We start from the raw sequence: 26309 nt of genomic DNA, 5'->3' as shown, positions 1-26309 counted from the left end.
CATACAATGTTTTGTTTTCCATTCCTGAGTTACATCACTTAGAATAATCTCCAGTCTCATCCAGGTCACTGCAAATGCTGTTAATTTATTCCTCTTTATGGCTGCATAGTATTTCATTGTATATATATACCAGAGTTTCTTTATCCACTCGTTGATTGATGAGCATTTGGGTTGGTTCCACAATTTTGCAATTGTGAATTGTGTTGCCATAAACATGCATGTGCAAGTATCTTTTTTGAATAATGGTTTATTTTTCTCTGGGTAGATACCCAGTGGGATTGCTGCGTCAAATGGCAGTTCTACTTTTAGTTCTTTAAGCAATCTCCACACTGTTTTCCATAGTGGCTGTACTAGTTACATTCCCACTAGCAGTATAGAAGTGTTCTCTGCTCACCACATCCACGCCAACATCTACTGTTTTTTGAGTTTTTTATTATGGTCATTCTTGCAGGAGCAAGGTGGTATCTCAATGTGGTTTTGATTTACATTTCCCTGATCATTAGTGATGTTGAGCATTTTTTTATGTTTGTTGGCCATTTGTGTATCTTCTTTTGAGAACTGTCTATTCATATCATTAGCCTACTTTTTGATGGGATTGTTTTTTTCTTACTGATTTAAGTTTGTTGTAGATTCCGGATATTAGTCCTTTGTCAGATGTATAGATTCTGAAGATTTTCTCCCACTCTGTGGGTTGTCTGTTTACTCTGCTGACTGTTCCTTTTGCTGTGCAAAAGCTCTTTAGTTTAATTAGGTCCCAGCTATTTATCTTTGTTTTCATTGCATTTGCTTTTTGGTTCTTGGTCATGAAATCCTTGCCTAAGCCAATGTCTAGAAGGGTTTTTCCAATGTTATCTTCTGGAGTTTTTATAGTTTCAGGTCTTAGGCTTAAGTCCTTAATCCATCTTGAGTTGATTTTGTATAAAGAGATGAGGATCCAGTTTCATTCCCCTACATGTGGCTAGCCAATTATCCCAGCACCATTTGTTGAAAAGGGTGTCCTTTCCCCACTTTGTGTTTTTGTTTGCTTTGTTGAAGATCAGTTGGCTGTAAGTATTTGGGTTTATTTCTGGGTTCTCTATTTTGTTCCATTGGTCTATGTGCCTATTTTTACAACAGTACCATGCTGTTTTGGTGACTATGGCCTTATAGTATAGTTTGAAATCAGACAGTGTGATGCCTCCAGATTTGTTCTTTTTGCTTAGTCTTGCTTTGGCTATGCAAGCTCTTTTTTGGTTCCATATGAATTTCAGAATTGTTTTCTTCTAATTCTATGAAGAATGATGGTGGTATTCTGATAGGGATTGCATTGAATTTGTAGATTGCTTTTGGCAGCATGGTCGATTTCACAATATTGATTCTACCCATGAGCATGGGATGTGTTTCCATTTGTTTGTGTCATCTCTGATTTCTTTCGGCAGTGTTTTGTAGTTTTTTTTTGTTTTGCTTTGTTTTTTTGATGCAGTATCCCTGTCGCCTGGGCTGGAGTGCAGTGGCGCAATCTCTGCTCACTGCAAACTCCGCCTCCTGGGTTCACGCCATTCTCCTGCATCAGCCTCCCAAGTAGCTGGGACTACAGGCACCCGCCACCAGGCCCAGCTAATTTTTTGTATTTTTAGTAGAGATGGGGTTTCATCGTGTTAGCCAGGATGGTCTCAATCTCCTGACCTCATGATCCACCCGCCTCGGCCTCCCAAAGTGCTGGGATTACACGCATGAGCCACTGTGCCTGACTTGTGTTTTGTAGTTTTCCTGTAGAGGTCTTTCGACTCCATGGTTAGGTAAGTATTTTATTTTTTTACCGCTATTGTAAAGGGGATGCTTGATTTGACTCTCTGCTTGGTTGCTGTTGGTGTATAGAAGAGCTCCTAATTTGTGTACATTAATCTTGTATCCAGAAACTTTACTGAATTCTTTTATCAGTTCTAGGAGCTTTCTAGAGGAGTCCTTAGGGTTTTCAAGGTAAACAATCATATCATCGGCAAACAGTGACAGTTTGACTTCCTCTTTACTGACTTGGATCCCTTTATTTCTTTCTCTTGTCTGATTGCTCTGGCTAGGACTTTCAGTACTCTGTTGAAAAAGAGTGGTGAGAGTGGGCATCCTTGTCTTGTTCCAGTTCTCAGAGGGAATGCTTTCAACTTTTCACCATTCAGTATTATGTTGGTTGTGGGTCTGTCACAGATGACTTTTATTACATTAAGGTATGTCCCTGGTATGCTGATTTTGCTGAGAGTTTTAATCATAAAGGGATGCTAGATTTTGTTGAAGGCTTTTTCTGCATCTATTGAGATGATCATGTGATTTTTGTTTTGATTTCTGTTTATGTGGTTTATCACATTTACTGACTTGCATGTTAAACCATCCCTGCATTCCTGGTATGAAACCCACTTGATCATGGTGGATTATCTTTTTTTTTTTTTTTTTTTGAGATGAAGTCTCATACTGTCACCCAGGCTGGAGTGCAGTGGTGTGATCTCAGTTCACTGCAAGTTCCACCTCCCAGGTTCATGCCATTCTCCTGCCTCAGCCCTTCTACTACCTGGGACTACAGATGCCCGCCACCACGCCCAGCTAACTTTTTTTGTATTTTTAGTAGAGACCAGGTTTCACCATGTTGGCCAGGATGGTCTTGCTCTCCTGACCTTGTGATCCACCCACCTTGGCCCAAAGAGCTGGGATTACAGGCGTGAGCCACTGCACCCAGCCCAGATTGTCTTTTTAATATGTTGTTGGATTTGGTTAGCTAGTATTTTGCTAAGGATTTTAGCATCTGAGTTCATCAAGGATATCAGTCTGTGGTTTTCTTTTTTTGGTTGTCCTTTCCTGGTTTTGGTATTAGGGTGATACTGGCTTCACAGAATGAATTAGGGAGGGTTCCTTCTCTATCTTGTGGAATAGTGCCAAAAAGATTGTTACCAATTTTTCTTTGAATGTCTGGTAGAATTCTGCTGTTAATCCGTCTGGTCCTGGACTTTTTTTTTTTGCTAGCAATTTTTAAGTTACCATTTCAACCTTGCTGCTTGTTACTGGTCTATTCAGGGTATCTCATCCTTCTTGATTTAAGCTAGAAGGGTTGTATTTTTCCAGGAATTTATCATTCTCTTCTAGGTTTTCTAGTTTATGTGCATAAAAGTGTTCATAGTAGCCTTCACTAATCTTTTGTATTTCAGTGGTGTCATTGTAGTATCTCCTGTTTCATTTCTTAGTGAGGTTATTTGAATTTTCTCTCTTCTTTCCTTGGTGAATCTTGCTAATGGTCTATCAATTTTACTTATCTTTTCAAAGAACAGGCTTTTTGTCTCATTTATCTTTGGTATTGTTGTTGTATCAATTTAATTTAGTTCTGCTCTGATCTTGGTTATTTCCTTTCTTCTGCTGGGTTTGAGTTTGGTTTGTTCTTGTTTCTCTAGTTCTTTGAGGTGTGACCTTAGATTGTTTGTGCTCTTTCAGACTTTGATGTAGGTGCTTAGGGCTATGAACTATCCTCTTAGCACTGCCTTTTCTGTATTCCAGAGGTTTTGATAGGTTGTGTCATTATTGTCATTCAGTTTGAAGAATTTTTTAAATTTCCATTTTGATTTTGTTTTTGACCCAATGCTCATTCAGGAGCAAGTTGTTTAATTTCCATGTATTTGCACAGTTTTATTCCACTGTGGTCTCAGAGAGTACTTGATATCATTTTAATTTTCTTAAATTTATTAAGGCTCATTTTATGGTCTATCATATAGTCTATCTTGGAGAAAGTTTCATACACTGTTGAATAGAATGTGTATTCTGCAGTTGTTGGATAAAATGTTTTGTATGTATCTGTTAAGTCCATTTGTTCCAAGGCATAGTTTAAATCCATTGCTTCTTTGTTGACTTTCTGTCTTGATGACCTGTCTAGTGCTGTTAGTGGAGCGTTGAAGTCCCCCACTATTATTGTGTTGCTGTCTATCTCATTTCTTAGGTCTATTATGAATTGTTTTATAAATTTGGGACTTCCAGTGTTAAGTGCATATATGTTTAGGATTGTGATATTTTCCTGTTGGACAAAGCCTTTTACAATTATATACTGTCCCTTTTTGTCTCTTTTAACTGCTGTGGCTTTACAGTTTGTTTTGGGCCGGATGCAGTGACTCACGTCTGTAATCCCAGCACTTTGGGAGGCCAAGGCAGGTGGATCATGATGTCAGGAGTTCAAGACCAGCCTGACCAACATGGTGAAACCTGGTCTGTACTAAAAATACAAAAATCAGCCAGGCGTGGTGGCGCATGCCTGTAATCTCAGCTACTCAGGAGGCTGAGGCAGGAGAATCACTTGAACCTGGGTGGCAAAGGTTGCAGTGAGCCGAGATCACACCATTGCACTCCAGCCTGGGTCTCAGAAGGAGACTCTGTCTCAAAAAGAAAAAAAAATTGTTTTGTTTGATATAAAACTAGCTACTCCTGCTCACTTTGGGTGTTCATTTGCATGAAACGCCTTTTTCCACCCCTTTACTTCAAGTTTATGTGAGTCTTTATGTGTTAGGTGAGTCTCCTGAAGGCAGCAGATGGTTGGTGAGTTCTTATCCATTCTGCGGTTCTGTATCTTTTAAGTGGGGCATTTAGGCCATTTACATTGTTAGTATTGAAATGTGGTGTACCGTTGCATTCATCATGCTCTTTGTTGCATGTGTACTTTGTTTTATGTTTTTGCTTTTTAACTTGTAGTTTTGTTTTATAGGTCCTATGTGATTTATGCTTTAAAGAGGTTCTCTTTTGATGTGTCTCCAGCATTTACTTCAAGATTTAGAGCTCCTTTTAGCAGTTCTTGTAGTGGTAGCTTGGTAATGGCAAATTCTCTCAGCATTTGTTTGTCTGAAAACGACTGTATCTTTCCTTCATAAGTGATGCTTAGTTTCACCAGATACAAAATTCTTGGTTGGTAATTGTTTTGTTTGAGGAGGCTGAAGATAGGTCCCCAGTCTCTTCTAGGTTTTAGGGTTTCTGCTGAGAAATATGCTGTTAATCTAATAGGTTTTCCTTTATAGGTTAGCTGGTTGCTGTCTCAGTTCTTAAGACTTTTTCTTTCATCTTAACTTTGGATTATCTGATGACAATGTGCTTAGGTGAGGATCTGCTTGCGATGAATTTCCCAGGTGTTCTTTGTGCTTCTTGTATTTGGCTATCTAGGTCTCTTACAAGGCCAGGGAAGTTTTCCTCAATGACTCCCCCATATACATTTTCCAGACTTTTAGAATTTTCTTCTTCCACAAGTACACCAATTATTATTAAGTTTGGTCATTTAACATAATCCCAGACTTCTTGGAGGCTTTGCTCATATTTTCTTATTTGTTCATATTTTCTTATTCTTTTTTCTTTTTTTCTTATTTATTTATTTATTTTTTTGTGAGACGAAGTCTCGCTCTGTCACCCAGGCTGGAGTGCAGTGGCTGGATCTCAGCTCTCTGCAAGCTCCGCCTCCCAGGTTTACACCATTCTCCTGCCTCAGCCTCCTGAGTAGCTGGGACTACAGGTGCCTGCCACCTCACCCGGCTAGTTTTTTGTATTTTTTTAGTAGAGACAGGGTTTCACCATGTTAGCCAGGATGCTCTCGATCTCCTGACCTCATGATCTGCCCGTCTCGGCCTCCCAAAGTGCTGGGCTGGGATTACAGGTTTGAGCCACCGCGCCCGGCCTTTATTTTTTTATTATACTTTAAGTTCTAGGGCACATGCGCACAACGTGCAGGTTTGTTACTTTTTTCTTTGTCTTTGTTGGATTGGATTAATTTGAAGACCTTGTCTTCGAGTTCTGAATTTCTTTCTTTCTTTTTTTTTTTTTTTTTTTGAGATGGAGTCTCGCTCTGTAGCCCAGGCTGGAGTGCAGTGGCTGGATCTCAGCTCACTGCAAGCTCCGCCTCCCAGGTTTACGCCATTCTCCTGCTTCAGCCCCCCAAGTAGCTGGGACTACAGGCGCCCGCCACCTCGCCCGGTTAGTTTTTTTTTGTGTGTATTTTTTAGTAGCGACGGGGTTTCACCGTGTTAGCCAGGGTGGTCTTGATCTCCTGATCTCATGATCTGCCCGTCTCGGCCTCCCAAAGTGCTGGGATTACAGGCTTGAACCACCGCGCCTGGCCTGAATTTCTTTCTTCTACTTGTTCAATTATATTGCTGAGACTTTCCAGAGCATTTTGCATTTTTAAAAGTGTCCAAAGTTCCCTGATTTTTTTTTTTTCTTTAAGCTATCTATTTCCATGATATCTCTCCCTTCACTTTTTTTTTTTTTTTTTTTTTTTGAGACGGAGTCTCACTCTGTCACCCAGGCTGCAGTGCAGTGGCGTGATCTCAGCTTACTGCAAGTTTCACCTCCTGGGTTCATGCCATTCTCCTGCCTCAGCCTCCCGAGTAGCTGGAACTACAGGCACCCGCCACCACGCCTGGCTAATTTTTTTGTATTTTTAGTAGAGACAGGGTTTCACTGTGTTAACCAGGGTGGTCTAGATCTCCTGACCTCATGATCCGCCTGCCTTGGCCTCCCAAAGTGCTGGGGTTACAGGTGTGAGCCACTGCACCCAGCCTCTCCCTTCACTTCTTGTACCAGTTTTTGGATTGCCTTGCATTGGGCTTTGCCTTTCTCTGGTCTACCCCTGAGTAGCTTAATAACTAACCTCCTGAATTCTTTTTCAGGTAAATCAGGGATTTCTTCTTGGTTTGGATCCATTGCTGGTGAACTAGTGTGTATTTTTGGGGGTGCTGAAGAACTTTGTTTTGTCATATTACCAGGGTTGGTTTTCTGGTTCCTTCTCATTTAGGTAGGCTCTGTCAGAGGGAAGGTCTAGGGCTAAAGGCTGTTGTTCAGATTCTTCTGTCCCACAGGGTGTTCCCTTGATGTAGTACTCTCCCCCTTTTCTTATGGATGTGGCTTCCTGTGAGCCAAACTGCAGTGATTACTGTCTCTCTTCTGGGTCTAACCACCCAGAGTCTACCTGGCTCCGGGCTGGTACTGGGGACTGTCTGCAGAGTCCTGTGATGTGAACCATCTATGGGTCTCTCAGTCATAGATACCAGTGCCTGTTCTGGTGGAGGCAGTCAAGGGTGCAACGGACTCTATGAGGGTCCTTAGCTTTGGTGGTTTAATGCTCTATTTTTGTGCTGGTTGGCCTCCTGCTTGGAGGTGGTGCTTTCCAGAAAACATCAGCTGTGGTAGTGTGGAGAGGGAGCAGCAGTGGGCAGGGCCTTAGAAATCCTAAGATTATAGGATGTCTTCCACTATCAGGGTGGGTAGGGAAGGACCATCAGGTGGGGGCAGGGCTAGGTATGCATGAGCTTAGATTCTCCTTAGGCGGGTCTTGCTGCAGTTGCTGTGGGGGATGGGGGTGAGATTCCCAGGTCACTGGAGTTGTGTACCTAGGAGGATTATGGCTGCCTTTGATGAGTCATGCAGGTTGCCAGGGAAGTTGGGGAAATACAGCAGTCACAGGCCTCCCCCAGCTCCCACGCAAACTGAAGGGCCAGTCTCACTTCCACGGTGACCCCCTCCAACAGCCCCAAGTCTGTTTCCACTCGGAGAGTGAGAGGGGCTTGAGAACTTGCCCGAGGCTATTTGCCTTCCAGAGTATTTAGGGTGTCTCCTGGGTCCTGCAGAAGCAACCCACTTCCTTCAGAGGGACTGTGGGTCCTCTCGGGATTGCTGGTTTGTTCTTGTAGTCGATCTGGAGCTCCATAGTCCTCCCTGCAGGACCCACCAGCACAACAAAGAGCAGCCTGCCAACCATCTTAATATTTGTGCGGATATCTCAGCCTCCTTTTAATGCTCTTTTGGAAAACAGACACATTTGTGAATCTGCTAAAGGATGTGGACCTTGTACTTGAAAACCCATATACTTTAACACACAACTTCGAGACATTCATACATCTATTAGAATCCATATATAGAACATCCTCAGAGGTCCATAGACCCAAAGTTTCCTTCTGGACCTCTGGTCTAGAAGGAAAAAAAAAGTTACATTTACTGAGTATCTATTATATACCAGACACTATTCCAGGTGTTAAATAGATTTTTCTCAATGAATCATGACAACCCCATGGAGTAGGTACACTGTTCTCTATTTTACTGACAAGAAAACAGTAGCAGAGAATGTCACTTGCTCCATCCAGGTAAACAGCCAGTAAATGACAGCACCAGGGAGCCCCTCCTCTAAGCTACTAAGTCACAGCTGTGAAATCAAAGACATGTAAGCAATTTAAAAAAAAAATTGTATATGGTTACACACACCATAATCATAGCTTCTTTTTTGGGGGGTGGGGAAGCATGTGGATAATCTGCCTCTCCAGAGATCTGAGGAAGTAGAGATAATGTGGCACTGGTTGGTGGGGAGATACTTGGCTAAGTATCTCAGGCCCACCACTAATATTCATGGCACAACACAAAACAAAAGCTAGTCAGGCCCACCACTTGGCTTCCCAAGAATAGATCTGTGGCAGTGACAGTAGTCCTTGAACTTGAGTTCTTGACGGTGTAACTGAGATTAGTGCTGGGGTCCAAAATTTAAATTATCTCTAGGGGTTGGAATGTAATGCAATTGTGACACCAGGTTGGAATAAGGCATTTGGGCGGCAGGGGGCATGGTCAACTGGAGAGTACACGTCCTGTCTCAAGACATTCACATTTAAGAAAAACAACCCCCATGAGGGCCAAACAAAAGACATATTCAGACCAGGTGCAGTGGCCTGTAATCCCAGGACTTTGGGAGCCCCAGGCAGGCAGATCCCTTGAGCTCAGGAGTTTGAGACCAGCCTGGGCAACATTGTGAAACCCTGTCTCTACTAAAATACAAAACCTAGCCAAGCGTGGTGGCGCAGGCCTGTAATCCCAGCTACTTAAGAGGCTGAGGCACGTGAATCACTTCAACTGGGGAGACAGAGGTTGCAGTGAGCTGAAATTGTACCACTGCACTCCAGCCTGGGCAACAGAGCAAGACTCTGTCTCCCAAAAAAGATACACACACGCGCACACACACACAAAAGACATATTCAGACATATTCAGCCCAGTGGGCCATCAGTTTGTGACCTGCGAATAGACCGTTCCCTTCCCACTCCAGGTTTTCCCCACGTCAAGAGTCAGGAATGCAGGGAATGCAGTCTGTGGGAAGGGGACACAAGCTGACCCACGTTGACAATCAACGTTGTGATTTCCATTCCGTTAGAGCTATGCTTTTTACATGCTAACCAACCCAGCAGTAGGTCACTAGCAGAAAGGTCCAGACACCAGAGATGAAGAAACATCAGGAAGTAAATGATAGTACACAGGACGTACCTCATACATAGAGCGCATTCAAGGTCAGATGCGTCGAAAGATGCAAGTGGTAAACTGAGAGCAGGTTTGTCCCCCTGATCAGTGGGAGGATCTGTGATTTAGAAAGCAAGAAGTCAGCAGTGGCGCAACCTCGGTTTCATAGATAGTACTTCTGAGGCAAAAGAATCCAATGCATTTTTCAGTTTGCCACTCTCACCACCACCTCCCAGAGAGTTGATTTAGTGGACACCTGAGCCATTGAGAGTGGGACACTCAGAAGTAGGTTCTCAGAGGTTTCCAGCAGCCCCAACAGAAAGAGAAATGCAAGTCAAAGAATGTCCAGGAGCCCTGGGGACTTCATTCAAATGCAACAGGCACCTCTCTCAACAGCAGAAGCTACAGCAACTCAATGGATTGAGCCAGGCCTTCAAAGCTAAAACTGAATCTTGGCACTGCCAAACTCTCGTGGAAAGAGAGCAAGCCACAGCTGCAGCTTCTCACATGCCTACCTATGGGAACACAGCTGGGAATGAGCAGGGTGAGGCCTGACCTCACTTTCCTCATCCTGCATTCCTAGAATGGGGATGAGGGTAGCGAGAGGTTGCCCTAGAAGGAAGTGGCATCCCCATGGGTATGGGATGCCATTAGTTGATACTGTGCTTGACCTAATGCCTTGGCGTTCCATTATATTAATAATTAGTATCAAACACTTACTACAGTGCGCTACGCACAGTGCATGCTCTCACAGAAGCCTCATAGGAATCTTTGAGGCCACACAGCTCGTAAATGCCAAAGCTGGGTCACACACCCAGAGACTAAGGAGCCCCCGGACAGAGGTAAGTAACTTGTATATACTGGTGAGCCCAGGGATCTCCTCCAAGCTACCTTCTCCCTGGGTAGAGCCAGTACCTTGCTTGGAGGCTTTATTAGGCATCCCTGTGTCTTCTTGGGATTCAATTTGGCAATGTTTCCTTTTCTTTTCCTGGCATTTTCCAGTCTTGCTGGAAGCAGCTTTTGGAGAGGTAGCATCCCACTTCTCCTCCTCTTCTTCCTGGTCTTTCATGTGGTGCTGCTGACCATCCCCCTTCACTTTAGCTGGATCCATCAGACTGCTGCCATCTCCCCTGGCTGCTGCTTCCTCCTGACTAGAACAATGTGGGAGCTCCAGATTGTCCTGGATGAAGAAAGAGCCACATATCAGAATCTTCTTAGGACCAATATTGTCCTCTGATATTCTTACCCAGAGGGACAAAGGGAAACTATAGAGTCCTGATCCCCACCCCAATTGCAGAGTGAACACAGAGCTCAGCTGGGGGGCCGTCATAAGGTATTATTTCCTACTTCTTGTTCACACAGCATCTGCAACCAAGGCATGCCCAGCTTGGGTGGAGTTAGGGAACTTCCCTAGGCAAGGACAGGAAGGTATGTAGGAGGAGAGGCTCCTTGGGCAGGTCCAAAAAGGGGAAATGCCAGGGCTAGCACCAGTTCCCCTTCCCATTAAATCCTTCCCCAGTAACCACTTTAGCAAAACCAAGGCAGGCAGTGAGGGCAGATCCTGTCACTCAGTAGTTCCTCTGGCCCTCACTGCCACTCACGGCCATCTGCGATCCCCAAACTCCAGCTCCAAAAGGACTTTTGGTAGGGCTTTGGCACAGGTCTGCTCACAGGCCTGCCAAGTTACCTCATGCTGCAGGGCTGTATGCTACGCTAGTCAAATGAACAAGGTACAAACTATTCCTTTTACTAGATTTGGGGTGAAAAGCATTAAAAAAAAAAAAAGACAAAATCACCTGGCCAAAAAAAAAAAAACAATGTCTCTAGGCTTTTAAAGAATATTTTCCCAGGAGATGGATATTTGAAAAAGGATTTAGAAGTAAGTGCAATAACAACATGTTTATGCAGATTTACATGGAGAACCCCTCTCTAATCTAAACCCATACTCCACAGGTCAAGATACTCATCTTGTTGTTTCCCTCTAACCCTACCAAAAGAAAATTGGTAGACAGGTGAAAAAGGGGAGCATACAGCTGGGAGAAAACAATGCGGTGAGGAGAAAAATAATGTGGGTTTTCTGTCTCTAACTTGGGGAGTTGGGGTTTTCTCCAGCACAACAGCAGTACTACAACCTTGACTTTCGATGAACCGAAGGCATTGGCCACTCAGGAGTATACTGCTTTGCAAAGCAAAGTTTGGGTGGAAATCCAATCCTTGTTCCCCAGCTAGTTCACACTGGAAAGCCAAGGCTGCTATTTTTCTTCTTTTCAGATGGAACTGCAATCAGAAGTCACTCCAGGCATTTGGGTTCAGTATTAGCATCCTCAATCATGTAATAGTGATCTTAATGATTGAAATCACTGGGGGTTCTCTGATTTCAGGAGCTCCTCTAAGTTCTGCTGTTTTTTAACAAAAGCGGGGCACACCTGCACTTCAGTCCTTTTTTGAGAGTCCAGGGCTTACACACAGAAGAACATGGGGCATGAATGGAGGGAAAACTGCCCCCTAAAGGTGCCCAGGCATTCAGTGCTAAACTCTCCCTTGGAGTCTGCGCTTCTGATCCTCAACTTCTGATCACTTACCCTCTGCCGGGAAAGCCAGGGCCTGGAGCCCATCTCTCTTGTGTTCTGTTTTCTGGTTTTCAAAGAAAGGTACAAATACCTGTCCTCCTCCCAGGTCCTTCAACTCAACATTCTTTCCAACATCTCTTTCCTCTTCTCTGTTACAAATATGTATTGGAAGCTTACTTATGTATAAGGCATAGTGCAAGAATATAAAATTACGTCCATTTGAGAATCAAACAGAGTTGTCTTTGCACAGGGTAAGTGCTGGCACTCAAAGGCCAGCAGTTTGAACACACAAAAGCTCGAAAGGAGGGAGAAAGGAGGGATCCTCAGGCCCTCTTCCCAGACTCCTCCCCAAAGCCTATAAACCCACCCAAATTGTACGGCCCAGGGGCAGTGAGCCAATTCCTTTCTAGTTCTGTCAAATCTCTCTTGGCTGGATCTAACCAAGAACTGAAAAAAAAAAAAAAAAAAAGTATCCTAGCACTTTGGAAGGCCAAGGCGGGAGGATCACTTAAGGCCAGGAGTTTGAGACCAGCCTAGGCAAAAATGGTGAAACCCCGTCTCTACCAAAAAAAAAAAACAGCCAGGCATGGTGGCTCATGCCTGTAGTCCCAGCTACTCGGGAGGCTGAGGTGGGAGGATCTCTTGAGGCCAGGAGTCTGAGGCTACAGTGAGCCATGATCATATGACTGCCCTCCAGCCTGGGTGACAGAAAGACACCCTGTCTCAAAATTTTTTTTCAACGTAATGAATAATTCTGGGACCATGCCTGAAATTCACAACTGCATCTTTAAGAGGTTCTTTGCAAAGAACAGAACCACTAGTGACTCAATTTCTTCTTTCTCAGGAACCGAAATAGGAGAGGGAGGGCTCACTCCCCATGTTTGCCCACAAAACAGCCAAACGAAGTGTCACGAGCGAGCTGGGTGAGTTGAGTTTTACCTGTAACAACCTTGGCAGATTATGGCTGGTAACTTCAGTAGTCATTGACTCTACGTTTTCCTTTAATCTAGGGTGAGGTGCCAACAGCTTCAGGATATCGGGAGAATGTTCCTGAGAATCCCCCGGGACTGATGGTGAAAAGAAACTAAGGAGAAGCTGTGACATAAAACAGAAGACTTCACTACTTAAGTTTCTACAGGTGCCCAGGTGAAGGGGAGAAGGGCGGGGGTGAGGGAGCCAGCTTTTAGGGCAGAACTCCAGGGAGGAAGCGTTGGACCAGTGTCCCCAACACACCACACTGGGGCAGGGGTCCTCGCTTCAGCAGCCATCAGAATCAACTGAGGAACTTCTGAAAAATCTAGGTCTCTACTTTCTACTACCATCTCCCCCAAGTCTGAAGTGTGGCCGAGGAATCTGGATTTTGAGAAGGCACACTACAGATGCCTCTGTTGCCTAGCTAAGGTTAAGAGCCACGATGCTGGTGCTAACACTCCACAGAAATATCTGCAGTGGGATTTTAAAACTCATCTAGGAGGAAAGAGACAGAGAGGTGAAGTCAGGAGAGAAACCTCAGTTGGAGAACTTGAAGTTCATAATACCTCAGTGAGTAGAAGTCTACAAATGTCTTCTAGGATCCTCACTGTTTCTTTTCTCCATCATCCATTTTGCTTCCTCCTCTCCCCACCATCACCCCTGGATCTTTAATCCCTTCAAAGCTGGGAACCTGAGCAGTTAACCGTTAGGAAAAACAGAACACCAGCTTCCTCCCTCTTCTCCCAGCCTTGCCTCCCCTATTCTGGCCTTTGCCTCCCAGAGGATGTTAGGTTAAGTTAAAGTACTAGGTGCAAGGAGGTTCCAGTCTCTTGCTCTTTTCCCTTGCAATTGGATAAGCTGGGAGGGTAAATGTGCATTCTAATGTAGCTTGCACCATTCACTGTCCACAATCTTGCCCCAAGTTTCCCCTGTACCAGCACCGGCAAGGATTGTGTGTGTGTGTGTGTGTGTGTCTGTGTTTGTGTGTGTGTGTGTGTGTATGTGTGTTTCCATATACTGAAACATGTAACACAAGGAGAGCAGGTGACTTTGCTTCTAAAACCTACTCCAGTGCTCATCACCCAGCAGCTCCTGCAGTATTTGGAGACCCACTAAGGGATGCTCCAGTCCTGTGCTGAGGATACATAGTTAGGGTATTAATTCATCAGTGAAATTTGACAGAGCACCAAACTCCAGTTTGATTCATTCATTCTCTGGCCTCCAGCAGTCTCTTCATGATGTTCCTTCAGATGCCAGCACTTGCCATGAAGCCAAACCCTGCTCAGCCTTCAAAGCTCAGCTCAAGTGCTACCTTCTCTCACTATTCCAGTCCTGTCCTATGCAGTAGAGAGTACACCATAATATAGCATCTTGAACACCACGGTGTTATCCTAGAAATGTGTCACAGATGTAAGCCTTTCTCTCCCGCCAGATGGCCAGCTTCTAGAGGGCACATAACAGATACCCAATAAATACTCATCCTACGGGATGGAATTGAATTAAGACACTTATCCACCCCAGGGCCCAGGGAGAGGCCTCGCATTCAGGCCCAAAGTCCTCAGATTGATCCTTATGTTTCCTTTCAGCTCTGAGAAACCCACTTTCCAGTTATGAGTTGGCAAAGGAGTTAAATGGGGAGGTACTCACAGCACCCCGGGCCATAAATGCCAGCTTTCAGAGGTCCCTCTTCCACAGGAGCCAAGGTTGGCCCTCTGAAGCCCTAATGAGTGACCCAACAGGACCAAGCCAGTTCTGAGGAGGCAGTATCCTTGGAATTCTCCCAAAAAGAGCATAATATTCTTCAATGGCAGCCACACAGCATCACAAGGTACAAGGATGAAAGGGCAGAGGGTGGTGGGAAGGAAAAGGGAGAAATCAAAGGAAACAAAGCAGAAATAACAACAGCAGTTCCCTTCTTCATTTTACTACTTGCGATCTCTCTCTATGCCTTCTCAATGGCATTGGAAAACAAAGGTTAGGGTCAATTCTCAGTGAGAATGATCACTCCACATGAATGAAAGTCAACTACACTTCAGCCTCAGCCTTAGAAAGGCCCAAATAGGTCAAGAAGGAGGAAAAAGAATCTGCAGTAAAAACAAACATTAAAAAGAAACACAAGCCTGTGAGTTCAAAGGCAGCTTATTAATGTCAACTCAACCTGCATCATCTCTGTCAAATCTTTAGCCCTAAAACTGGAATGATCTAGTAAATAAACACAACTGAGGACTCTCGACGTTCTTAATCGCTGCCATGGCCTCATCACACTCAGTGGAAATTCGCCTCTAAATTCTTGCCCTCACTTCAGAACTCTGTAACACTCATCATGGGCATACACTCGCTTGCATCATCTGGCATTTATGTTAACAAATGCAAGACTGTAAATTCCTTGAAGACTAAAACTGTGACTTACACCTCTTTGGGTCTCCAGAGCTTCACACAATGCCTTGCCTCAAACCATTAGGCAGCTGTGGAAATGACAACAGTTTGTCTATAAAAGCAGACTGGAGAGACAGGTCAGCCCAACTGATGACACCAAAAACATCTCAGGCCAACTGGGAAATGGACAAACAGGAGTCAAGAAACCATTCCTCCTTGGGTCTAAGACCTGCCTCTGTTGGCCTTTGCACGCTCTGTTCCCAAAGACAAGTTTCTTCTAACTGCCTTTGTTCATCACGGAACTGGAAAGTTCCATTGCTACTATTGACCCAGCATCACCAGTGAGTGCTGAGGCTGTGGCCATGTCCTCATGGGAAGCAGGATGGCAGAGCAGCTAAGATGCCAGGCTTTGGAAGCAGATAGACTTGGGTTTGAATACTTTCCCACCAATCACCAGCTGCATGACCTTGGGAAAGTCAGCAAGCCCAAGCTTCATCTGTCTCATCTGTAACCTGAGGATAAATAACCAAAGCTAGCCTCAGGAATGTAGTGGGGTTTAAATAATCTACTCTACATAAAATGCCTAGCACAGTGTCTAATATAGAAGAAATTCTCAACAAATGTTAGCTATTATTATTATCATTACATCATGGACTACACTTAAGATTTGGAGAAGGGTCCACAGCTTGAAGCAATTCTCCCCGAACCATGCTCCTCTCAAGCACACCTTTTTCACATACTCAAACCAATTCAAAGCAACTTCCCAGAAAGGAGATCCTTTGTGAGAGACAGAAAATCCAGGGCCAGTTCCCTTAGTTCATCGATTTTGCTAACCATTCCTTTCTAGAGCCTTCAGAAACCAGTTCTGTCTCTTGCTCAATTTCTTTATCCAATTCTCTGCCAAACCACACTGGGACAGAAACCGTAAGGCTCGGCAGTGAATAGCGGGTGGGGCACAAGGAGAGCAGAGACAACCTCCAACTGTCAGAATCCAACTTACAGGCCAATTACCCAGACACCAGCAGAGTAAACTGTAAAACAATAAACAACAAAGTCCACGAATTGAAGATGCCTGAGCCTTCACTCATGCTCTCGGTATTTCACACCATTTTTCTTTTATAACTACCACATTCTCCTGGGACCCAGGAGTTGGAATGACTGTTTGCATTCCATTGTAATGGTCCCTGACTAGCATTTGTGAGGCAGTGTGTTTTATTTCTAGCAAAGGAGCTAAAGGTTGGAGTTCTGTGTATGGTGATAGGAGAGGTGGGGACCACCAACGTCCCTTCCCAGGGGCTGGTTATCATGTGTGGCTGGTGAAAACTGTGATTCAGCCAAAGAAAAGTTATGTAACAGTAGGTAGCCCCACACCCTGGATCTCTCATCAACAGCCAGAATGTCCTCAGTGAGCCTCAATCCCCATGTTAATGTACTTGATTTTGGTTTTTCTCCCACTGACAATCCAGACCCTGAGTCAAAGAAGCAAGAACATTCCTCACAGGCTCCTACAAAAATGTAGGAACTGCCCAATCTGATCATACACACCAGAAGGACGGTATTTCTGGGCAATCAATTAGCACTCCCTTCTCCCTTTTGTCCCCTTAACCCAGGGAACCACCCACTCAGGACCCCAAATGCCAGGGAGGACAGCACCCTCACTCCCCTTCCTAGAGAAGACAGAGAGGTGAGGGTCCAATAGGCAGCTGGACCTGATGTCATTTCAACTCACTCTTTGGGCTTCACATCTTGCTCTCTTGTTCTTTCCATCAAGGGATACACAGTAGAGAAACTCCCTTAGTGCCTCCTCCACCTTGCCTAGGGTGGCTAAGGCTTGGGCTTTTCTGAAATGTGCCTGGAAGGAAACATTAGCATTCAATCCCATTTTATTCAGCCTATTAACACTACTGCTCTAACAATAACTAACCCAGAGCACTCTCTGTTGTGTAAAACATTTTAAAAGGACTCTCTTATCTACAGCCCTAAAATGTAGGCAACTGTTCTAATGCCATTATAAAGAAGACAAAACTGAAACCCAAAAACGTTAACTTGCCCAATGTAACACAGCTGGTAAATTGTGGAATCAGGGTTTGAACCTGGGACTGACTGATACCAAAGCCTGTATTCTTAACCACTCTGCCACACTACCTTGTCTGTGCCCCATCATTGTACGGAGTGACCATCAAATGTAGCAAGAACCCCTATTTGACCACATGCTAACCAGCTTTCAGGGCCTGCCCAGCTATGCCTTCGTTTGAACTAGTCTCTCAAGTAAAGAACTAGTCCTCAGTAGTGGCTTGAAAGAGCACCTAAACTAACTGATCAATTTTCAGAAGAAGCCCGGGAGAAGGGATCTGACCTACCCAAGACCTCAAAGGTAGCTAATGGCAAAGCTGGAACTAGAACTGCAGTCTCAGGACTCCCAGGATGCTCTTCTCCACAAAGCAGACTGCCCTTCAGAGGGCTAACCAGGGGCTGAGCAGATGCTTACTCTCCTAGGGGCTTGGATCACTGCTGCTCCCTCACCACATACTTTAAAAAGTATGAAGAAGTTTATGGTTCCTCAGGGCCCAAGCCCAACTGCTCTGGGAAAGACACTCTAGGGAGAGCAGAGAAACATCCTGGGAAAGAAGGAAGAAAAAATAGTAGTGGGGGGGGAGGGCTGCCCTCTGTGTGTGTCTTGAGACAGGTGGACACTAGCAACTTGGCTTGAAGAGCATTTCACTTGAGTCATCTAGGACGTCCCTCCACCCAGTGGCCTGCTCCCTTGCCTCCTCCATTGGCAGCACTAAGCCTAACTTAGTGAATGAAGTGATCCAGGTTGTGGCTGCTGGATACTCCCCTGCCTTCCTTTCTAACATGCCTCTTTGCAGGCCCCAGAGCCCTCAGGCTATGGCCTGGCTGCAGGGGCTGCCCTGAAGCTGCCTTCTTGAGCAGTGGCCCCTGCTCCAAACCTCTCGAGGACCTTTCTGCATTCCCCCAGCTCCTTCTGAAGCCTTGTCTTGGCTGATACATGGATGTTGATGGCCTCCCTTGTTGCTTCTCCCAGCAGTGTTTACCAAGGGCCTTTGGGAAAGGCTTGCATGACATCACGGGGCAGCTAGAGGGGAGAAGTGTTGGGAGACTAGAAAGGCCTCTGTGTGATCCCACTAATCGTATCAAGTAGCAATCCATATACTCTTTTTTTTTTTTTTTTTTTTTTTGAGACAGAATCTTGCTCTGTCACCCAGGCTGGAGTGCAGTGGTGGATCTCGGCTCACTACAACCTCCGCCTCCTGGGTTCAAGCGATTCTCCTGCCTCAGCCTCCTGAGTAGCTGGGACTACATGCATGCGTCACCATGCCCGGCTAATTTTTGTATTTTTAGTAGAGATGGGGTTTTACCATGTTGGCCAGGCTGGTCTCAAACTCCTAACCTCAAGTTATCCACCTGCCTCAGCCTCCCAAAGTGCTGGGATTACAGGCGTGAGCCACCGCGCCTGGCCAACCCATAAACTCTACCTGCTCAGGGCAACCAGCTCACACCACTGAGAGCTGTATCACCTGCAGGATGTGCAGAGTACCACACACTCTGTCTGGATGGCTGGAATAGAGAATAGGGCTGCCAGATTAAACCCCTACACTTGGGGCATTTTACACAGAAATGTTGGGAAACATGCAAATCAGGGTGGGAGGTGGTTTTGAATTATATGCATCACCTCCAGTCTTCTCTTAACCCCCAAGACAATAAATTATCTCATCACTGCCCCCACCTATCACTTCATCACTATGGGGAAATGAAACTCCTATTTAATACTTTCATCAACTCTTCCTTCACTGGGGAAGTCACTTTTCCCATTTCACACCCAAAATGCTTCATTGCTTCTCAGTTCTGCTTCTCACCACACTATCAAGGTTCTTAGCCGTAAGATCTAGGCTTAGGGTGGAGGTGGAAAGAGCTGCAAGTCCTCTTACTCCTAGGCAGCTCCCTGACTTGCACTACTGGGAGGCCGAAAGTGCCCCCACTGAAGCTCCTTTGGGTTAAGACACTGGTGCCTTGTATTAAACGCTAAATGTGTTCCTTGGGGAAAAAAAACATACTAATTCATCATCACTCATGAAAACCTTCTCAGGAAAGAACATACAATATTCAACTGACATTCATGGCAGAGTACACAGGTCCACATGCTTTATCTGGGTTCCAGATCCAAAAAAGTTCTGATAATCCATTGTTTTCATAAATTCGACATCAAAATTCATTAGATGGCAAAACCTGACCTAAACTGATATAAAGTGTTTAAAAATATTTAGCCCACTGAGTGTGAATTTTCACAGAACCTGCTGGATAGTGTGTTTGATTACAGGAAGCTATCCAGAGCTCATTGAGACCTAATATATGGTCCTTGCAAAATATAAAACATTCTGGATTCTGAACACTTCTGATCTTATAAGATTCAGATAAGGGATCATGGACTTGAACTTGGATACATTGGTTTTCTGAGGAAGGCATCCTTGGGTTGTGTAGAGAGAGAGCATTACACCCAGCAAGCTTTATAGCTTGCAGAATGTCCTCTTGGCCACGTTCACTTTTGACCCTCACTGCATCATTGCGAGGCAGTCAGGGCAGATATCAATAGCTTCATTTTGCAAACAAGCATACTTGGGGTTCAGAGAGTGAAGTCACCTCCCCATGGTTTCCAAGTAGTAGAGCACAGGCTCAAATCTAATCTTCTAAACAAAGTACTGACATGTGGCTGAGGGCCAGTCCTAAAGCCAGGCAAAGATACGGAAAGTGACACTTTGCATCCTGGCATCCTGAGAGGTGTCCAGGCTGTTTTTCTTCTCACCCCCCCATCTGACCTAAATCCTTGGGGACACTGGCAGGCTGACTGACTATATTAAGGACTTGAAATGGCACAACCATTGTGTGAGTGTGAGGATCCCTTCAGAGAAAACTGGTTAAGCTGCCAAGGAGCCTGGCTATCAGTAGAGGTTCAGGAGCACCAGGCCAGCAACACCACTCTCACCTTCCTCTTTCTAATGTCCCTGGAAAATGATGATAATGATGGCGATAGAAAACATTTATGTAGGCCGGACACGGTGGCTCACGCCTGTAATCCCAGCACTTTGGGAGACTGAGGCAGGTGGATTGCTTGAGGCCAGGAGTTTGAGACCAGCCAACATGGCAAAACCCCGTCTCTACTAAAAACACAAAAATTAGCCGGGCATGGTGGCACACGCCTATGATCCCAGCTACTCGGGAGGCTGAGGTGGGAGACTCCCTTGAACCTGGGAGATGGAGGTTGCAGTGAGCCGAGATCACGCCACTGCACTCCAGTGTGGGAGGCAGAGTAAGACTCCGTCTCAATAATAATAATAATAATAAAAAAGCCAGCGCAGTGGCTCACACCTGTAATCCCAGCACTTTGGGATGCCGAGGCGGGCAGATCACACAGTCAGGAGATCGAGACCATCCTGGCTAACATGGTGAAAACCTGTCTCTACTAAAAAAATACAAAAAAATTAGCCAGGCACGGTGGCAGGCACCTGTAGTCCCAGCTACTCGGGAGGCTGAGGTAGGAGAATGGCGTGAACCTGGGAGACGGAGGTTGCAGTGAGCCGAGATCGTGCCATTGCGCTCCAGCCTGGTCATGAGAGGGAGACTCCATCTCAAAAAACAAAGAAAACAGAAAGAGAGAGAGAGAGAGAGAGAAAGAGAGAAAGAAAGAAAGAAAAAGAAAGAAAGAAAGAAAGAAAGAAAGAAAGAAAGAAAGAAAGAAAGAAAGAAAGAAAGAAAGAAAGAAAACGTTTATATAGTGCTACATGCCAGACACTGTTCTAAGCACCTTACATTATTAGCTTATGTAATCCTCACAACAGCCCTATTTAGTAGCTGCTTTGAATATCCCCCATTTTACAGATGAGGTGATGATAAACTACTGGGAAGTTAAGTCATTTGTCCAAGGCCACGAAGGTCATAAAAGTAGCAGTTGGGACACAAACCCAGGCAGTCTGGCTCCCAAGTGCATATTCTAGAGAGTCACTGTGCCCAGGCTGTTCTGAAGGTCATCAGTTGAAGACTGAATTGGGGAAGAATCCAGTTCCCTTGCAGACCTGAGTCACCCTTTGCCCAGGGATCTTTACCCTGGCTCTTTTGCAAAGCCTTCTTCCTGTTCTGCTTGAGCTCTAGAGCCCCTACGCTCCAGGGAGGCAGCCCTTCCTGCCAATTCCTGTCTACAGTACAACCCCTTCCCACCTCTCCCATCCCACACTCACCTTAAAACCCATCGGGCGGAGCTTACATGCTATTTCTGCATCATGCAGTGCGTTCTCATGAGACTCCAAGGTGAAATAAATCTGAGACCGATTGCTATAAAGCAAGTGGTCATTCGGGGCTGCGAAAATAAGAAAGAAAAACCCTTATTAACAGCCCCCAGTGCAAGCAGGTGTTAAGTCCTGTATGAGTATGGATCTTGAGAAATGACAAGTTTTCCAGGACTTTTCTACTGGAGATCAAAAGGGTTAGGCTCTATTTCCAGTCCTAATATTGTCCTGCTTTCTATACCCCCAGCCAGTCTGGGCCTGAGGTTCCCCAGCTGCAAAGTCATTTTTGCCCCCGCTCCCAAGCAGTTCATTAGAGGCCCCGTGGTGTCAGTGATGCATTAGACACTTTGACATAGATGAGATGTGGCTACACACAGCTAGGGCCTGGCAGCCTGGTTTATGAGTACAGTATTACCAACAAGAAAACAGGCCAGGTAGGAAGGAGAGAGAGGTGGGCAGATGTGACCCCTATCTGAACCACCAAGAAGACAAATCCAAGTTAGTTTTCCAGGTGGCAATGACTGATGACATTAACAACATCTTAGTCTACAAAGCCCAGCACATATGAAGATTCCCTGAAGAAAATGGAAATACATTTACATGGTCCCATCCTCTCATTTCACATGGTCAAATGTAAATGAACTTGGACAAGGTTTCTGGGAATAAGGTGAGGCTGGCTCTCACCAAAAACTCCGAATTACTAGATGTCAGAGCTGGACAGGCTATTAGAGATTATCTGGCTCAATCAACCCATTCTTCAGATGGGGAAAATCAAGCCCAGAGAAGGGAAGGCATCTTCTCAAGGTCACACAGCTAGCTGGGCAGTCACTGATAACTGGTCAGACTTCGAAGCTTTGAAGCTGGGATGTGGGGAGCAGGTAGGTTCCTTTTACTGAAGGTGTGTACAGTACTTGGAATAATGCGGACACAATGGCCATCTTCCAGAACAGAGAGCCTCCTTTCCTCTTAGAAGGGTAAAGCTGGCCTTGACATTTTCACCCTGACTTCTCTAAGGGGATTAACAAAGATGCAAGGAAGAACCTCCAGGGGAATGTGGTGGCAATAGGAGGGTGAGGGCAGGAAGGGGCTTTCCTGGCCCTTGGGGGGTGGCTAAGAGGTATGAAACCTGCCTTAGAGATCTGGAGTTAAGTGGCCTCCACCTGCCTCATTCATATTGCCCTGCTCTTCCCCAAGATCTGGGCTCTAGCTTCCTCTGTGGCAACAGGCTTTGATGGTTTTTTCCCCAGGGGTGTGCTGAGGGCTTGCTTGGGTGCCCATTACTTGCTCTTAAGACATTAGCAAATTGTTTACAGTCTTTTCTGTCTTTTCTCTTCTGCAGCACACTCCAGCCTGATGGCAGCTCACAGTCCGCCTTGCTTGTGCACAGACAGGAGCTAGAGGGGTCCCCTTCTCTAGCTGCCAGCTTTGCCCTGTCAGTCCTCATTCCTCCTCCTCCTCTCCCCATTACCTGTTGCAAGCTTGAGTGGAGATTCAACACGTGGAGACTCCGGCCCACACCCCTCCTCCACTCCAGAGTCAGGTCCAGGACACCCTCGGATCCCAGGGCCCTGCCTGCTCAGCCCTGCTGCCTCCTCCCCGGCATGCTTCGCCAGACACCACGCCCCGCGACCGAGCTCCTGGCAGACTGCCCGAGCTGGGCAACACCGGCTGGCGGCTCAGCTGCCACTTCCTGGGTCCAGGCACGGTGGCTCGGAGAGAGCGTCTCCCTGGTGAAATTCGGGTGCCCTAGTCTAGCTGGAGATGTGGGACTGCCCACGTTGCCCTTGAAGCTGCAAAGCCCACCCAACCCTCCCAGGTGGCACTGGAAAGCGGGACAGAGGCGTGACCCATTCGTAGCCAGCCCACGGTCCCCGGGGATCCCCAAGCAGTTGCCAGGCCCGGCCTCCCGCCGGGCTGGCCAGGTTAAAGGGGTTCAAGGCGAGGGCACAGGCTACGGGTTGGCGGGGCGGGCGGGGAGGGGGGACGTCTATTTCAGCCGAGGATCGTGTGATAGGAAGCGGTGACAATGAGTCACAGGGCAGCGGGGCGCAAGCGCTCCCCCTCCCCCCGCACACGCTCGTGGGATGGTTTCCGAAGCGAGCGTGGTGGCCCACTTCAGTTACCTCAGCGGTTACACAATCCCGCCCGCTCGTGCGGGGGAGGGGCGCCCGACCCGGGCCGCTCGCGGCCCTTATGCAACCAGTGCTCTCCTGACCTAATTCCACGCCGGACCCACCCCACAGGGAGCCGCGGCCCCGGAAGGGGCAACACCCGGTGGCGCGAGCGGTGGACGCAGGCGCCGACCGGACATCTCGGGCTGGCTACAGCACGGAGGACCGGGCGCGAGTGCGAGGAGCGCGCGAAGTTCCTCTCCTCGCTGGGAAGGTGCGAGCAGGTGTAAGAGGAGGCCAGGAGTGCAGCGGGAGAAGGAGAGTCAGAAAAACAGAGACAGTGACACCGAGCAAGAAACAGTGACAAAGATGCAAAGAGACGGAGAAAAAGAACCAAAAGCAAAGAATGGGGACTGAGAAACAGGAACACAAAAGCTAACAAAAGTAGCAGGAAAAGACAAAAAGCAACGGAGATCAACACAAACACAGTGAAAGACAGCTAAAGCAGTGAAAACGGGACAAACTCAGAGACCCAGTCCCAGAACCACCCCTCCCCCACCCGGCCACAGTCCATGGGTCCCCCGCCCCCTTTTCTGCCCTGGTCCAAATCCCATCTCGCTAGGGGGTTTGTTCTCCCGCTCCCTCGTGTAGCCACCCAGCCCCAGCCCCGGCGCGGCAGCGCGTTGAACTCACCCAACTTAACTGCCTCGTTGTACTTGAGCAGCGCCGCCTCCACCTGGCGCTCGCGGTACAGCCGGTTGCCCTCGTGCCGGAGTTGCGACGCCCGCGCCGGGCCTGGGAACAACTTGCCGAGGAGGCCGCTGAGCACCACGTTGACTCGCAGCGGCGGCGGCGGCTGCTGCCCAGCCCGCCGGGATCCACGCGCCCGCCCAGTGGCCACCATCAACGCAGAGAGCTTGACCCCGCACAGCGCACAGCGCCGGTCGGCGGCCCGCCCACGTTCCAGGCACAGTTTACAAAAGGTGTGGCCACACGACAAGGACACGGGGTCTGATAGAAACCCATGACATTTCCGGCACTTAAAGCCGTCCCACACCTCGGTGGCCGCCGCGGCTGCGGCGGCCCCAATCTCTTCCGCCGCCACGGCGCCGCTTGCAGTGCTACCCTCGCCCGGGGGCGCTGGCGCCAGCACCTCGCCTTGCGGGACTTTCTCCGCCAGGCAGCGCACCAGCTGCTCCAGCTGCTCAGCCACCAGCTGCTGCCGCTCGGAGAGCTGTCTATACACCTCGAGGGCTTCCCGGATTCTCCCCCGGGACGCCAAGGCGTCTGCCTGCGTGAGCAGGACTTTGCTCTCCGGCGTTGAGGTTCCCGGAGACTGGTCTTGCTCTGGCTCCCGCGTCGGTAGAGGTGCCGGGCTCTCTGCAGCCGCCTCTCGGTGGGGGCCCATGTCTACTTGGGCCGCTGATGCCCCTCGCTCCGCCGGCTCCAAGTTGTTGCTGCTGACCTCGGCGGGCAAGCTCAGCATCTGTTCGGTCCGTAAGGACTCCATAGGAAGAGGAACACGGGAGGGGAAGAGGCGTCTAGGGACTGAGGACACGAAGCAAAGAGTGGCAGCTGGAGGAAATCGGGGCAGCCACCGCCGCCGTGCCACCGAGCTCCAGACCCTGCCGCGCCTCCGAGAGCTCCATGCCGGGCGCCCCGCGCCGCCTAATAACTGTCTTGTCTCAGCAAAGTGTTATATAAAACGGTACCACGTGACCTGCCGCCACGCTGCTCATTGGCCGGCGGCGGGGAAATTGTTACAAAACCAGACAGTTTTGTAACAGTGTTGCTCTTGCTTCTTTGGGCTTCGCTTTTCTTGCCTTCTTTTTGAGGTTGTTTGTGTTTACACGTCGCCTTATTCCTCCTCGCCACCTGGTTCTTTTTCGGAAGTGGAGTTGGGGGATGGGGAGAAACTCAGTGTCTTGGGCTTCTCAGTCTCCAAACCCCACCCCATCCCACGTCCAAACGGGCCAGCAAACAGGTCCCCTCTGCCAGCCGCTGACCAGTGGCCCCCTACTCCTCCTAGGAGAGGCTGGTACCTCGAGGTGCACAGTCCGCGGGGTCTTCCGGGACGCCTAAGGCTTTCCCTTTGGGGGAGATGGCTGCTGTCAGGGAAAGGAAGCAGGTTGGGAGGGGTATCCATGAAGCCCTCCCGCCCCCTCCCCAACACACACACACAACCCAGCTCCAGCCCGAGAGCCCTGGGAGCTCCGCCTGGGTTTCTTGCCTTCTCTCAGGAGCCTCACAAACGTGGTAAATGCGGTTTCTGAGGGTGCTTGGTCTTCCGTGCCAAGAGCGACTCAGAGCAGCGGGTCCCACCGGCGCAGAAGTTGGGCAGCGCTCGCTGGACAGTGAGGAACTCGCAGAGAAGATGCACTTGCCAGCTCAGCCCTGGGAGGGAGATGCCCCGCCAACTCCCCTCCTTACCTCTCTCCCCTCAACGCCAGAACTAGCGCTGGGGCGGGCGGCGGGCGCCCAGCTGGAGACATACCAGGCCCGCCCCTGGAGCCACTGGCCGGATGCGCGCGGCCGGGAGTACCCGGCCTGCTGAGGTCGGTGGGTACTCTGGGGGCGTGCGAGAGTGGCAGGCGGAAGACGCTAACTGAGAGCGCTGCTCAGGAGAAAGTCCGCGAATCCTGGCACAGCCCAGTGACTGACTGAATAGCCTCCAGGTTTGTCGCTCCTGAGCGCTGCGCGGGAGGGGTACAACTGGGCATGAGCCTCA

At 47.6% G+C, this 26309-nt stretch overlaps 1 protein-coding gene across 3 annotated transcripts in view; it reads right to left on the bottom strand.

The window, feature by feature from the left end:
- Window positions 1-25252, bottom strand: part of LONRF3 (LON peptidase N-terminal domain and ring finger 3) — a 44922-nt gene extending 19670 nt beyond the window's left edge. The window contains exons 1-6 of one of the 3 annotated variants that reach the window (XM_025372566.1): window positions 22939-23556; window positions 21423-21541; window positions 16901-17023; window positions 12763-12918; window positions 10169-10433; window positions 9281-9371 (exon numbers count right to left, since the gene is read on the bottom strand). In XM_025372566.1, the coding sequence (XP_025228351.1) occupies window positions 9281-9371; window positions 10169-10433; window positions 12763-12918; window positions 16901-17023; window positions 21423-21434 (647 nt within the window). In that variant the 5' untranslated portion in view covers window positions 21435-21541; window positions 22939-23556. Of the gene's footprint in view, window positions 1-9280; window positions 9372-10168; window positions 10434-12762; window positions 12919-16900; window positions 17024-21422; window positions 21542-22938; window positions 23557-24274 lie in introns of those variants that run through there. The other 2 variants (XM_025372564.1, XM_025372565.1) reach the window with 2 other exon arrangements.
- Between the last annotated feature and the right edge of the window lie 1057 nt (window positions 25253-26309).

Source organism: Theropithecus gelada, chromosome X (genome assembly GCF_003255815.1).
Source record: "Theropithecus gelada isolate Dixy chromosome X, Tgel_1.0, whole genome shotgun sequence".
Taxonomy (NCBI): Eukaryota; Metazoa; Chordata; class Mammalia; order Primates; family Cercopithecidae; genus Theropithecus; species Theropithecus gelada.
This window is presented reverse-complemented; position numbering and strand designations above follow the sequence as displayed.